The sequence below is a fragment of the Argopecten irradians genome, chromosome 5, assembly GCF_041381155.1.
Source record: "Argopecten irradians isolate NY chromosome 5, Ai_NY, whole genome shotgun sequence".
NCBI classification, from domain to species: domain Eukaryota; kingdom Metazoa; phylum Mollusca; class Bivalvia; order Pectinida; family Pectinidae; genus Argopecten; species Argopecten irradians.
Window position 1 is genome coordinate 18,992,865 of NC_091138.1, and position 16,400 is coordinate 19,009,264.

General features: G+C 36.3%; 1 protein-coding gene across 1 annotated transcript; it reads left to right on the forward strand.

Moving 5' to 3' along the window:
- The first annotated feature begins 100 nt into the window (after positions 1-100).
- LOC138323121 (probable ATP-dependent RNA helicase DDX46) lies at positions 101-16,390 on the forward strand. Its single transcript, XM_069267495.1, is given in 20 exon segments — positions 101-218; positions 2,397-2,711; positions 3,270-3,612; positions 4,527-4,595; positions 5,301-5,411; positions 5,706-5,771; positions 6,060-6,137; positions 6,139-6,157; positions 6,270-6,390; positions 6,609-6,784; positions 7,078-7,278; positions 8,309-8,391; positions 8,846-9,238; positions 10,468-10,571; positions 12,096-12,258; positions 12,600-12,749; positions 14,306-14,560; positions 14,976-15,149; positions 15,567-15,758; positions 16,067-16,390. Coding segments are annotated over 20 exon segments (3,078 nt in total). The 5' UTR covers positions 101-201; the 3' UTR covers positions 16,115-16,390.
- Positions 16,391-16,400: the final 10 nt, after the last annotated feature.

Here is a 16,400-nt window from a genome sequence, read left to right on the forward strand (position 1 = left end):
CATTTCATTTTTATATTCTATAAAAAAATATTTGCGTTCTTATAATAAAAATGAGTTCGTTTTACGATTGTCCAAAAAATCTTATTCGGCTAAACGTTTAGATTACATGGCTAAAGAAACATTGAAAGTTAAGCGCAAAGTTGAAACATAAAGCATCGTTTTTTAACGTTCGTTCTTTTTTAGGAGCAACCGATCTGCAAAATGCCAAGGGACAGCAGGTAACTTATGTACTACACGTGCTTATCGTAAGCACAACAATAAGTTAAGAATATGTGGACCAACAACAACTACTTCAATCCGCAAGGTGTTCAAAATCAGTGTGAATGGGATTTGTGTGATAGTCTGTACCCGGCAAAATCTTCAAAAATCAAAACCGCCTGTGTTTATTCAACAGAAGCTACAGATACAATGTAGATTAATAGATTCATGATTAAACCACAGCGGTTTGTAATGATAACTTTAATGAAAATAACAATAATCCAGATTGAGAAAAAATATAAATTATATTCAATAATATAAACTATATTAAATAATATTGACTGTAGCGAAAAACTGCGGGAGTTATATAATTACGTATTCCAAGCCCGCAGCCCTCGGTAGATGCCTTCTAGGGTAACGTCAGGCACCCGCCACAATACCCGAGTTTTGATTAAGATAGAGTGGGTCGTCGAGTAAAACACAATTCAACGCCGTAATAAAGTTCCACGTGTATTCAGCAACAATAGCATTTACCGGATACAGTTACAGTTCACAGGATAACCACTCCGCTCTCTCTAGCATAGAAACGTGCACTTGAACAATAATCCAAACTAGCTAACACTTGAACTCCGTTATTTAACCCAGCTAACACCTGAACTCCGTCATTCAAACCAGCTAACACCTGAACTCCTCGAGCTTCAGTTTCGTGCCCCTTTTATACCAAACATGCAGGAGCCCTGCAGGAGCCTGCAGGAGCGCCGCAGGAGCGCTGCAGGAGCACCCCGCTCCTTCGCAGGAGCGGTGGGCTCTGGTTACCAAAATTGACAATAACAGTAAAACATAACACTTAGAAAAACGATTAGCCACAAGTAAATGTTGACCGTGTGTAATATAGATGTGGACACTGGCAGATTTTCCAGACCGATGTAGCCATTTGTTATAGATAATGGGGATGGGAGGCGATTAATACCTCTCAAATAGGGGGGGGGGCAATAAAATTGAGGGAGCCCCGCAGACGATAAGTGCCACGGCCGTGGATAATTAATTACTTCACGGATTAAAGGTCCAGCGTGTTCCCCATCTAATTACCAGCTGTCAACAGATAGATGCGCTTTAGAAAAGCACTAAATAATGATGTATAGACAAATACTACAGAATATAGAGAAACACAATAGAAAATATAGAAAAATAGTACATGACATTATTTAAGGATTTATAAGTGATAAGGATTCGTCAGTGTCTCGTCACACTACAAAACACCACGCGAGATGTTTTGACCCAGAAATAAAAAATTCTCGACGAATACTTGTAAAGCAATAAATTCACAACATCTAGTTCTTGCTTTATAAAGGACGTAAGATTTAGAAGAAATGTCCACTTCAGAAACTAAGTAAGACGGTAACCCTTGCACCTGCAAGCTATATCAAAGTTGTGCCAGCAGATATCAAAGGTAAATCACTGACAGTCAGTGCACAAACCCTTAGTGATATCCTCATCATTTACGTCCTTGGTATATTATTTTCATTAAGTTTATCATAACAAAAGCCCCTGTGGTTAAACTAATAACATAGGACCTTGAGTGATATTCTGTCAATTAATTAATTATCAGTAAAGAGTCTATAGCCATGAATTAATAAACTTTCAAGTTGGGCTACATCGATCAATCAAGTTCTGATTTACTAATATTTATGGTTATAGTCTCCTCTCAAGGAATGACTTTAAAATTCTTATCTAGAATGGGGAAAAATCCCTTTCTGGGGTTAAAAAAATACATTTTTTGTAGCGTGTACTGTAGGTAGTTTTATGACACTTTAATTCTCTTCAAAATGAATACATTTTTGGACCAAAATAAGAACAGTCAAATTTCCCAAATTATGTCGCCCAACTTTTTCCCGATTTTAGAAAAAATTGATTCCCCTGGCCCAAAAACCTAGATTGATTCCTGGCCTATCTCCCATTTTTATTTGCATGCGCTAGTTTGATCAATTGCCTGGTAATATCAACTTTATTTTGTCAGAAATAAATCAAATCCTTATTTCTTTATGCAAATTTCATGAAATTATACTGCTAGTAATCGTTATATACATATGCTACATTGCTTTTAACTAATGGCAAGGGAATAACCATTCTTGTTAATGTTTGCATGATCATGATCTCAACAAATCTTTATCAAAATACCTATATGTGTATTTTGACAGATCATACAGAAAAAGGTCCAGATCAAGAAGTGGATCAAGAGAAAGGAAACGATACAGAAGTAGGTCAAAAAGTCCTGACCGTTCTCGGAGGTCAAGATCAAGGGACAGATCAAGACGGTCGAGGTCAAGGGATAGAGATAGAGATCGAGAGAGAGATAGAGACAGGTCTAAGAGATCAAGATCTCGTGACAGAGACAGACGAAGGTCAAGATCAAGAGACAGAAGAAGATCAAGGAGTCGAGATAGAGATAGGAGAAGGAGGTCAAGATCACGTGATAGGGACAGAGATCGGCGGTCTCGTTCAAGAGATCGAAAGTATGTATCATTGTATTTATACAAATTATGTGGTTCCCTCTTAAGGTAATATATATAAATCATTTATCTCTCTTGCTGTCATAGCTTGGAATTTCTATCAGTAGCTACTAAATCTAGAGTGTAAAGCAAGCTACATATAGGGGTTCCAAATTTAATTCCTAGCTGAAACATTGATATAGATATAGCTTGTATTAATCATTATTACCATTTACCACAAAGACACTTATGAAATTAACAAAATGAAGCAGTGTTTAATTTAATTGCAGCAGTTATCCCTTGAAAGTTATTTACTTCTAAATATGTTTGGGAGATCTCAATTGACAATTTAGTAACTTAAGCTAAAGTTTTATCCAGATCACTTTGGGTGGCATTTGAATACAAAAGTTCATAACGATATGGAAAAAACTTTGTAGAGTAAATTATCATTAAATTTGATATATAATGCATTGCTTAGTGAAATTTCAATACATCATGTTCTCATTTCATTAGATCTTAATTTTATATTAATGTATTTATTACATAAATGTGGTGATGAAAAAAAATGTATCTAATTTCAAGGAGAGACAAAAGATCACGATCCAAAACACCTGATAAATCTAAAACAAAGGATACATCACCAGAAAGGAAGTTAACTTATAGAGAAGGAGAACTAAGTTTGAGAGATGAACCTCTGGACAAGGAAGAGGAACAGAAGAGGCTCGAGATGGAAATGCAGAAACGGAGAGAAAGGATTGAACATTGGAGAGCAGAGAGGAAAAAAACAAAAGAGCTAGCCCCTATAAACATTGCTCCCCCAACAAAGATTTGGAGTTTAGAGGATGACGATGATGATGACGATATTGTTGATAATGGGTCAAAAGATGACGATGATGAATTAGATCCTTTGGATGCCTATATGCAGGTGAGATGTTTGATTATTGATGTAACAATAGGTGATGTGTACCGGTAAGTTTAAATTCCTGTTGTGGACAAGTGGATTATCAAAATATGTACTTTTTCAGGAATTTCCCTCCCGTTTTAACTTCAGGAGTTCCAGGGACTCCTAGGTTTGGAGTTTGCGAGTCCCTTAAAAAACATTTGAGTCTTTTTGCTAAAATTTACAAGAAGATCTTATAAAACTTCCTATGCTATACCAGAAAATATATCTTGTACTGTATACTTTTGAAAAAATAGACAATGAAAAAATAGACAATTATTGCTTCTGCTTCATCTTGTTAACCTGAAAATTTTATTTTGAATTCCTTCCACATTGTGTCCCAAGCACTGCCCTGATTTTATTTAGGGAGACCCTGGGCATTTTAGTGCATCAGAGACGCAGATAACATATGTCCAGGAATCCCTGTTTTATTTATTTACATCAATTGCAAAAAAACTTATGTAACTTATACCAATCACTTTCGATGGCTCGGATGTGAGCACATGAGGAGTCTTAACATAGGAGCGTTGACCTCTGACCCCCTGACATTTTAACGGATGTGCTGGTGATTGAGCTCTGGCTGGCTAGGTTAAAGACAAATGGCTTAACCTCTATATCACCCAATCTCTCTAAAGTAATTATGAAAGCTGTGTAAAAAAGTGCACTGTGAAGATAATGTAAATTAGGGTGATAGACTGATGTTATAACTATATAATGTATGTACATGTATTCGTTTTGATGTTTGGCGAAGGTGATGTAAAATGCTACTCTTGGTAGTTATCCTAGACAAAGATGTAAATATTAAGTTAATATCAATATAAGTAGTGATGTTACCATTACTAATAATGTACATACATAAGATGATGTTTATATGTAATGTGTTTCATTTGTGATTCCAGAATATTGACGAGAAATCCAAAAGTGAGAAGGAGCAGACAACTGGCATTAAATCAGAAAATGGTTCAAATGTAAGTTTACACTAGGTACCATACAAGATAAGGAGACACAAGTCATATCATAGATATAGATAGATATAAAACATTTCCAGTACTACTAATAGTTCCTCTTCACCAGACTCAAAGTATAAGTTATTAATTATACATGTATTATGTTCTGGTTATAGAAGCCTTGCAGTTAAGTAGAATATCTTTTTTTTTCCAATTTTAATCCAGTCTATTTTTAAAACAGTAAATGTTAGGGGCCGATACAACTTCCTCAGCAAGACTGTTCCATAACTTTACTGTTCTCATAGTAAAAATGTCCCTTCGTAGTAGTGTCCTCAATTGCTTTGGAAATATCATTCTTGTGTTCCCTCTTCTACTACCATGGTATAATGTATTGGACAGACTGTCAATTTTAGTCGGTAATCTATTCATAAACATTATCTTAAAATCTTAATTATAGAAATTAATAATCTATTATATGAGGGGATATAACTCATATGCAGCCCTGAATCTATAAATATATATTTATGACATTATGAATCATACAATCTACCAAACAAAACGACAGCTTCTTCATAGTGCTGTATCTAAATTTTAAATCAACAATTGTATATAATAGTTATAAATTCAAAATAAATAATTTAATAGTTGGATGTAATCAAATGATTTATCAATTTTTATGAATTTATTTACCAATTCTGAACTTGATGTTGTGTTTGTATGTTTCAGACTGATACTGCCAGTGGTAAGGTGACCATGATAACAGGAGTGGTGAAAACTAAAACGGACACATCACTACAGAAGGGAGAGCTCATGTTAAACAACGTGGACGCCATGGAGGTACGTTTTACACCTAGCTATTGAAAGATAAAACTGGCAAAACTTGATCCAAAATAGCTACAGCGTTCTCTTTAGCTTGCTTGGTTGCATGAGTAATAAACAATTCAGCCAGATGTCCCAAGTTTAAATATATATATATATAGCAATCATAGCACTTTGATTAAAAAAGTGTGTTTTTTCATAATGTTTGCTTTAAAAACTTATATTTGCTCGATAATGTGAACCAATGTTTGAATATGTCTATTTACAACGTTTTCTTTTTAATCATAAATAAATGTTATTTTATGACTTCAGTATTCATCAGAAGAGGAAGAAGAGGATTTGGACTCGACTATGGCAAAAATTAAAAACAGTAAAAAGGTAGGATTCATTATCATAACATTTAAGTTTGTAGAAAGAAACAAATAGTTACATATTGATTTATAAGCTAACTAGTCATTACAAAACATGGAAAGAAGTTAAGATTTTGGATTTTGTGTCTAATTGAGATATTGAGATTCATTTACCTTCTTGATTTTTTTATTTGAAGTAATTTTACAATGAAATTAAACCATAACTGAAGTATGAATGAGAAGGTTGTTCTGTTTGTCTGTTTGAGTTTCTGTTTTTCCTTACACTAACAACATAATGTGACTTGCTCTGTTGTAGGAACTACTGGTGGTTGATCATACGAGAATATACTACGCTTCGTTCAGAAAGGACTTCTATGTAGAAGTTCCAGAAATCCAAAAAAATGACAAATGAAGGTAAGCAAACTATTACCGGTATATCCCTTTCAAACGTTATTGAGATTTTGTTTATTTGACTCAAGATTTGTCTAAATGTCTTTCATGTATTTATACATTCTATGTGTTACAGAGGTTGATGCCTACAGAGCTGAATTGGAAGACATCAAAGTTCGTGGTAAAAACTGTCCAAAGCCAATCAAGTCCTGGGCACAGTGTGGCTGTAGCAAAAAAATCATGGATGCTTTTAAGAGGTGAGCATTAGTACTCTCTTTAAAGTTATAATCTTAAAAACCTGAAACACACAGAACTTACTTTCAATAACAGCTGCAACATAAACATTTATTGTAACATCAGATGGATTGGCTGCTCTTATCCTGAATGGCTTCTTTACAAATGGCTAGTGACATAAAGAAAGTAAAATTTTTTACAAATCTTTATAGTTTTGTTAACCATAGATTTCTTTTTTCAGACATGATTATGAAAAACCAACGCCAATCCAAGCACAAGCCATCCCTGCCATTATGAGTGGGAAGGACCTGATCGGTATCGCCAAAACAGGCAGTGGTAAAACTCTGGCTTTCCTCATACCTATGTTCCGACATATAAAGGACCAGCCTGAACTAGACGAGGATGATGGACCTGTTGGTAAGTCTAGTTATATTGATTACACACATATAGAAAACTTTAGTGCGGGAATATTAGCTTATAAATATAAATTACTTAAAACAGTGTATGACAAGGGCATTGATATATCAATCCCTACTTGAATTATTCTTAAACTGGAAATTGGACTGGCAAAATTGGTCCTAGTTAATTTAATGAAATGGAATTATTATACTCATCAAACGAGGTTTTTTGGTTTGTAACTAAATTTACTTTCCAATGATATGCCAGTATGTATCATGCACATATCAAATCATGTTTTTGTTGATTGACAGCTGTGGTTATGACCCCTACCAGAGAACTTGCCATGCAGATTACCACTGAGTGTAAGAAGTTTGCCAAACCGCTGGGCCTGCGTGCCGTGTGTGTGTACGGTGGAACTGGGATCTCGGAACAAATTGCAGAACTCAAGCGTGGCTGTGAGATCATCGTGTGTACTCCTGGTCGCATGATTGACATGTTGTCAGCCAATAATGGTAAGTTCTGGAATCCACATCAAAGTACCAGAAATGTTTGATACAGAGGTAATGGGATCTGTTAGATCTGATGTTGATTTATAATTGTGGAAGGCTGCATATCCGAATTAGCAAACAAAGACTAATTAATGGGACTAATTTACATACCAAGTGATATCCAAAATGTTTGTGCGGGACTATTGGTGATGGAATGATGCCAAAAGATGATATCCTGTGCTAGCGTCATTTCAGTGGAAAGATTACAAAGAGTTACGTTCCATCACCAAAGTTATTGAGTATCACGTGGTACATGAATTAGTCCCATTACTTTTTCGTAAAATTAGATAACCTTTAAAGTTAGGATTAGCAGTTTTCTGTTAAATATGTGTTTAAATAGAAACAAGGTGATCATAATCAGTTTGTCATTTTGCTTTTTCTATATCCATCAGACCTATCTTAAATATAGTGAGAGCAGTCTGTAAAATGATATGTAAAGGTCATCAAAATTACAGAAGTTGAATATAATCCTGTTGACAAGGATGAATTGCTCTGAATGCAAGCAGAGAATGTTTCAATGAGACAGCGGGAGAAGGAGAGGTACTAAGGTAGGGCCGTGACTCCCACACATGCCGTGTAATCCATCTGTTTCTTTCTATCAGGCAATCAGGTCATTGATATTGTGACCCAGTTATATATATGTTGACCTTCACACTGACATCATCCGTTGTCATGGAGATATTAGAAGCCAGAAGACAGTTGCCATGGTGATTATCTACAGCTGCTATCAGGAAATGGTTACATGTTATAATTTGGAATGGATACTGAGAAAGATATTAAAAATAATGTACATATATATTTCTTTATTGAATTTACTGTATAGTTCAAGCAAATTCTGATGATTATGCCTAGTTGCACATTAAAATTTCTGTGACAATGGCAGTGTAAAGAACAAAAAAGTTGAAATAGCAATCCCCTACTGATAGTGCACATTCCTCTTTTGTCACTAGTATCAGAACTATTATTTAATCTATTGTGTATATTTGTTTTCCAGGTCGAGTGACAAACCTTAGAAGATGTACTTACATTGTACTTGATGAAGCTGACCGTATGTTTGACATGGGGTTTGAGCCTCAGGTAATAACTTAAATATTGCACCAGAATTGATCACTCTTAATCGGTTTTCATCAGTGATTTGTCTAAATAGTGATCTTCATGTTAAAGAGTATTCATGATATTTTTAAGGAAAACTCATTCAAGGTCAGCATTTCACGTTCAAGATCATTGTGACATTTGTCAAGATTATAGTAAATAGAAATTTCAGTCATAAATTTTGTCATTACCACATAACATTTGTAGTATCTCTATGCACCCTGTATTTTGTTGAAAAAGCCCAGAGAAATCACAATCTGATTGTTCTTTAAGGTTTTCTACCAGGCTAAGCAGATATGTATAATAATGTCTGCTGAATTACTTCTGAGAATTCAGAATAATAACACTAAGCACTTTAATTGATAGCAATTATGAAGCATATTGATTAACTACAATTAATGCACTGATTCCTCATTTAATGACTGATTATTATTTTAAGGTTATGAAAATTGTGGATAATATTCGACCTGATCGCCAGACAGTGATGTTTTCAGCAACCTTTCCAAGGCAGATGGAGGCTTTAGCCAGAAAAATTCTTAACAAACCAATCGAGGTTCAAGTCGGAGGTCGCAGCGTGGTTTGTAAGGATGTGGAACAACATGTAATAGTCATCGACGAGGACAAAAAGTTTCTCAAGCTGCTGGAGCTGCTGGGTATCTACCAGGAGAAAGGCAGTGTTCTGGTGTTTGTAGATAAACAAGAGCATGCAGACGATCTGATGAAGGATCTGATGAAACACTCGTACCCCTGTCTCTCCCTCCACGGTGCCATTGATCAGTACGATCGAGACAGCACCATCAGTGACTTCAAGAGTGGAAACATTAGTCTCCTGGTGAGATTTTATTTTTAAGTCATCAACAGCTTCAGTCTAGCTTCGTTATTTAAAAAAATTATAACCTGAAGACCCTGTATAAATCATTGTGTTTTGCTGGCTGGACCAAATTTTTCACAATTATTAATTTTGTTTACTGAACTTGAAGGCCCTCCTACTTTGATTTAATAAGGTTTGACATTGTGTATGCATCACCCATCCATACAAAAAGCATGGATTAATTTATTTTTTTGAAAATTGATATTTTACATCAATTATATTTTTGTTCGCAATTTTATGCTATTTCAGTATCTTCTGCTAATTAATATTTCCGTCCAACTCATTATGTTAAGATCTGCGACAGAATATTTCTAAATGCCTATTCATAGTACATAGTACATAGATCTGATAACACTTTTAGCTCACTTGGTCCAAAGGACCAAGGTGAGCTTATGCCATACCGGGGCATTTGACGTCCGTCCATCCGTCAACAAACGACTTCTTCTCCATAACCGCTGGTCGGAATTAAACAAAATTTGACAGGTAGCATCCCTAAGGGTTACTGACTGAAAATTGTACAAATGATGGAGTGGGGTCAAAAGGGGTCAATTTGACTATTTCCAATATAAACGACTTCTTCTCTGCAACTGAGCATGGGAGAGCACTCATAATGCAATGGTAGCATCCTTATAGGGTGGGGATTCAAAATTGTACAAAATTGTACAAATGATGGGGCTGACCCTCCAGGGGCCTGAGGGGCGGGATCAAAAGGGGTCAATTTGCTGTTACCATACTAACAACTTTTCTGCAACTGAGCATGGGATAGCTCTCAAAATGTAATGGTAGCATCCTTATAGGGTGAGGAATCAAAATTGTAAAAATAATAGGGCTGACCCCCTGGGGCCTCAGGTGCGTGGCCAAAAAGGTTAATTAGGCCACTATTTTCATATAAATTACTTCCTCGCTGAAACTATGTATTGGATAGCATATTCGTATGTTATCTATAGCATCATTATATGGTTGGGATTCAAAATTAAACAAATTGTGGGGTCAGTTTGTCTTTGTGATTTTTGAATCACTTATTACTAAATTACAGAATTACTCAAACAAAAACAAAACAACCAGGTGAGCAATACAGGCCCTCTGGGCCTCTTGTTAGTGGATACTGGCATGTCTTGATATAACTTAACAAAAATTGCATGTCTTTTTCTGAAATCTGTGTAACAGTTTGATCATATTTATTGTTTTAGGTTGCAACATCTGTGGCAGCTCGAGGTTTAGATGTACGACACCTGATTCTGGTTGTTAATTATGACTGTACCAACCACTACGAAGATTACGTACACAGATGTGGGTAAGTTGTTAAATTATAATAACTTAATCATTATTGTGACACAGCGTATGAATGTAATGTGTAACATGGGTAAAGTACCATTTACCATCTATCAGGTTTGGTTTCTAATACCCTATCAACAGCTAGAGTCACAGCCTCCGACTGTTGATAGGATGTAAAACTCAAACAAACAAATCATCTTTATAATAGTGGAAATCTTGCTATCTCACTAAAGCAAACTGCAAAAGACACCAAACAGCATACAACAAAACCAGGTTATATAATACTGACAGTAGGTAAAACTGGTGAATGATAATGGAAGCACAAAAAAGAAAATCTCATCAGAGTGTAGTTACGATATTACGCTTTACATGATGTATAGCTGGCTATTTAAAAAAAAAAAAAAAAAAAAAAAGCAATATTTCATTTCAATGACAAAACTAATCATAGTATGTTATAAAGTTTTTAGCTCACCTGGCCCAAAGGGCCGGTGAGCTTATGTCATGGCGCGGCGTCCGTCGTCCGTCGTCCGTCGTCCGTCCGTCCGTCCGTCCGTCCGTCGTCCGTCTGTCCGTCAACAATTCCTTTAAATGGCTACTAGTCATAGAGTTCTGCATGGATTGTAACCAAATTTGGCCACAAACATCCTTGGGGGAGGGGGAACAGAACTTGTATAAATTTTGGCTCTGACCCCCCTGGGGCAGGAGGGGCGGGGCCCAATAGGGGAAATAGAGGTAAATCCTTTAAATCGCTACTAGTCATAGAGTTCTGCATGGATTGTAACCAAATTTGGCCACAAACATCCTTGGGGGAAGGGGAACAGAACTTGTATAAATTTTGGCTCTGACCCCCCGGGGGCAGGAGGGGCGGGGCCCAATAGGGGAAATAGAGGTAAATCCTTTAAATCGCTACTAGTCATAGAGTTCTGCATGGATTGTAACCAAATTTGGCCACAAACATCCTTGGGGGAGGGGGAACAGAACTTGTATAAATTTTGGCTCTGACCCCCCCGGGGGCAGGAGGGGCGGGGCCCAATAGGGGAAATAGAGGTAAATCCTATAAATCGCTACTTGTCCTAGAGTTCTGCATGGATTGTAACCAAATTTGGCCACAAACATCCTTGGGGGAAGGGGAACAGAGCTTGTATAAATTTTGGCTCTGACCCCCCGGGGGCAGGAGGGGCGGGGCCCAATAGGGGAAATAGAGGTAAATCCTATAAATCGCTACTTGTCCTAGAGTTTTGCATGGATTGTAACCAAATTTGGCCACAAACATCCTTTTTGGAAGGGAAACAGAACTTGTATAAATTTTGGCTCTTACCCCCCAGGGGCAGGAGAGGTGTGGCCCAATATGGGAAATCGGAGGTAAATATTCAAATTCCTTCAGAAAAGAAACAATGAACCTGTATTCAGAACATGACTTGGCATTACAAACCAGGTGAGCGATACAGGCCCTCTGGGCCTCTTGTTTGATCTAGTTATAATGATTTATCTAGTTACCTGTGTAACTAATAACTAATACTTGTATATAATTTTCTGTTTTAAGGCGAACTGGAAGAGCAGGTAACAGTGGCTTTGCCTACACCTTCATCACACCGGAGCAGGAGCGGTATGCTGGTGACATCCTGAAGGCATTAGAGATGTCAGGTGCTAATGTGCCTGCAGATCTAGAACGTCTGTGGAATGACTACAAGGAACGGGCTAAGGCTGTAAGTGGCTCGGTTTTTAGTCAATACTTATATGACTTTATTGTGCATGTCAGTGCAAGAACTTGTGACTAGTTTTCTAATTAGTTTCAATAGGATATGAAAATTAAGATTGGTATCTATTTAAAAATCATATTTCTGATCAATTTATTTCTTAATGTAATAAGTGCAGATTCATTTCATAAATAATCTCCTAGTCTTTTCTTTAATTGTTTTGGTTTTAGGACATCTACATTTTCTGTTTTTTTACGAAAATAGTTGTAAGTAAATCTCAGTTATTTGTCTATACATAAACTTACTAAAAACATATTCAGAATCAGACAACTTTGCCTTTGATTTTACAGGAGGGAAGAACAGTGAAGAGTTCAAGTGGATTTAAGGGTAAAGGGTTCAAATTTGACGAGACAGAGGCTCATTTAGCAGACGAGAGGAAGAAGGCACAGAAGGCAGCACTTGGTCTGCAGGATTCTGATGATGAGGACACAAGTTTAGATGTAAGATCTCATATCACATGTCATTTACGATATTCTGTATTTTGAAGCATTGTAGCTTTTGTGAAGATTAGTTGTTCACTGTCATCTTCATAGATTAAAAAAAAATTCCTATTAATCCTTACCACATGCAAACTAGTAGACTGCATCATCAGGCTTCCATGAGGAAAGAATACAATGTTCAACACGAACATTGTTGCAACATCTGTCAAGTGTGTGCACCATCTCAATGGCACTTTTTGAAGTTTTCAGTCTGGATTGATAATACGTTTTTAAAGTTGGATTTATTTACTTTCATGTTTATTTTTGAGAAATGTTTTGGTAATAAAGTTGCTTCAAAATGAATCAAACTACACAGTGAGGCTATCATTTTCAAATATTATTCGATATGAGGACTTCAAAAATTATTAAAAACATCTACAGGTCAGAAAATGGTTGATTTTCTCTGTCGGAAATACTCATAATATTGCCGATTTTTTATAAATTTTAGAAAAAAAATTGCACAAATTACTTGAAATATCGTAAACAAACTAATATATATCTGTATCATGGCTCAGTCAATATATTTGCTCTGAAAAACACTGTTATTTCTGCTTTGTCCGTGCCGGTTCACGACCCGTTCACCGCTACTTTCACTTTCTATCGTTCCGAGTAGTGTGTTTGTTGTGGGATGTTTGTACATTATTTGCCGTTGAAAAATGCACTAAAATAGTCTATCAACTTTTAATGAAGTATACTAAAGGTTTATTGAAGTTTTGACAACAAGTTTCTAACAAAATTATCAACACTCACGGCTGTAAACTCGCCAGTCCATTCCAACACGGCGTCAGGTAATGGCGATAGTATGGGACCTCGCCGTTCTTCATGACCGTCGGATTTTCGATCGGTCAAACTGAATAAAACATCGTCTAAATCATGTTAGATTATATGCTTTTAGGCCTGTGATATTTAAATATCATGACATTGTACTTACAATTACAAATATTTGCCGTAATACAAACAACAGAAGCCATGATGGCGTCCCCGGTAACATGAGTGAAGCAGTGAACACATGTGTGATTTTCTCGGTTAATTTATTCAGAGTTTTATATAGTAACACTGTGCCGATTTTTGATAGGTTAGAAATTTGGTCACGTCTATCATTAGATTGTAACGTGATATGAAGCTAGCAAAACATTGATAGGCAAAATGGCGTCCAGAGTCGCTTGCATTGAGATCGTGTAGGGGCGTCCAGAGGCGCTTACATTGAGATGGTGCGGGGGCGTCCAAAGTCGCTTACATGGGGCAAGGGGTAAAGGCGTCCAAAGGCGCTTACAGGTGGTAAAGGGTTAACAAAATGAAGATGACAGTGTAAGTATTGTTTAAGACATCAAAGTGTCATGCATGAAAGTTGGTTGTGTGACAGAATTCTTAACATAAAAGCACATTATTCCAGTCAACTATCAAGATCTGGATCTATAATTGATGAAGACGGCTAGATTTGCTAGTATTTTTGATGCTTTGTTTATTTTTCTCTCACCAGATGTGTTTTCTTATTGATTTCTTTTTCTCGTCCCCAGATTGACCAACAGATAGAAGACATGTTTGCCAGTGTTAAGCGGGTCACTGATGTTGCTAAGCCTATAGTACCCACCCAGACACCACAGCCAATCGTAGCGGCACCAACCGTCTCTAACCAACAGAAGCTGGAGCTGGCGAAACGTCTGGCAGCTAAGATCAACATGCAGAAGAAGATCGGACCTGATGCACAGGACATCACTCAGCAGGCGGCCAAATCCATAATGACGGGAGACGGAGCCGCACCACAAGTGGCTGTAAGTTCTCACTCTGTATCCCTTACTGATATGTCAAGTGGAAGGCAGTGTTATTTATGATGTACTGATTTGTGAAAAAATATGAAAGAATTTCGTGGAAGCGAGACGACTTAGTGTCATTTACTTTGTTTATTGTTTTAATAACAAAAAGAACCTGAACACCTCTTGTCATTGAATATGATTTCTTTTATCTATACAAAAGGTTTGGAACTCAGTTACATTTAAACATTATGTTGTAATCACACATAAATTTTGCTATACTCAGAGTTAGTTCCCCCTCTTTTAAAGATTCTAGAGATAAAGTGGGGCATATTGGTTAGCTTTGCAAGTCTCAGCATATTTGATTGAAGTGATACATACAACTTTCTGTATAGAATTATTGCTGATGCTCATTTGCATATTTTCTATTTCACAGTCGAAGACAATAGCAGAACAGATGGCAGAGAAGATTAACGCCAAGCTGGGCTACCGACCACAGACAGAGGACGAGGACGGCGCTGACAGTAACGCTGAAACATTCAAACGTTATGAGGAGGAGTTAGAGATCAATGACTTCCCTCAGACAGCTCGCTGGAAGGTCACCTCAAAGGTCAGTCTAGTTCTGTCTTTGATATTAAGTTATGGTTCTTAGATTGAAATTATTTTGATCTCATTTCTTATCAAATGGTCCATCTCCTGTCCTAGATGAAAAAAAAAATCTTCTTCCTTAATTGATTATATCTTGTTAATTTGGTATATTGTTTAAGATTTTCCCTGGTAGATGTTCTGTATCTGGAGAAAAAGTATTTGAATGTTTATAAATTGACTATAGCTATGCTTATTTGTGAATTCAGTGTATCATTTTCAAGCTCCTGGGCTTCCACATTCAGAAATTACATATAAAGTGTATGAATTTGTATAATCAAAAATTGTAATCAATAAAGCACGAAATGTCAGATGGATATTTAAGTTATGATATTATTGAAAAGTCATTGATCTTTAATAATGAAATTCATGTTGTTAACAGGAGGCCCTGGCCCAGATCTGCGAGTACTCGGAGGCCGGTATCACGGTGAGAGGGACATACTTCCTGCCTGGTAAGGAGGTGAAGGAGGGAGAGAGGAAGTTATACCTGGCTATAGAGGCCACTAGTGATATGGCCATTCAGAAGGCAAAGAAGGAGATCACTCGTCTCATCAAGGAGGAGCTCATCAGACTGGTATGTCTCATAGATTATTATGTTATTCAGTATAAATTTGTACGCAAAATTACTAAAGTATTGGTTCTGTGAAAAGAAAAAATATAAAATTATTGGTGCTGCATTAATATTCTTTATTCTTAGCTACAAATTGGAATAAAAAAGGTTTAAATTTTAAACTCAGATTTATAGATGATTTTTTTTTTAAAGATTTCAAACTTAAAATTACTGATCTTGAGATAATTTTTGTGTTGTGATTTATAACATCGCTAACATAGCTGTTAATCATATTGTAATTACTACATTGATTTTGTTTTTTTTATTTACAGCAAACATCGTACCAACCACTTAATAAAGGACGCTACAAGGTCGTGTAGACGCTCGCCAGCGTACCAGAGGTGTTGGACTGTTATCGTGAACATTAGTTAAATCATGACTATAATGTTGAATGATTTCATTTACATGGACATGGCTCCTGTAAAATGTTTTATGTTACTGTGTACCAGTAAAAAGAACTTGTATTTGAGGACTTCACACTCTAAAACAGTGCAATCTGGTAATGAAATTTTAAATCATGTCCTTTCAAGTAAAATTCTGTGCTAAATTAAGATTTTTGTGACTGGATACATTTTTCATTAAAGATATGTATTTTATCTTTATTTT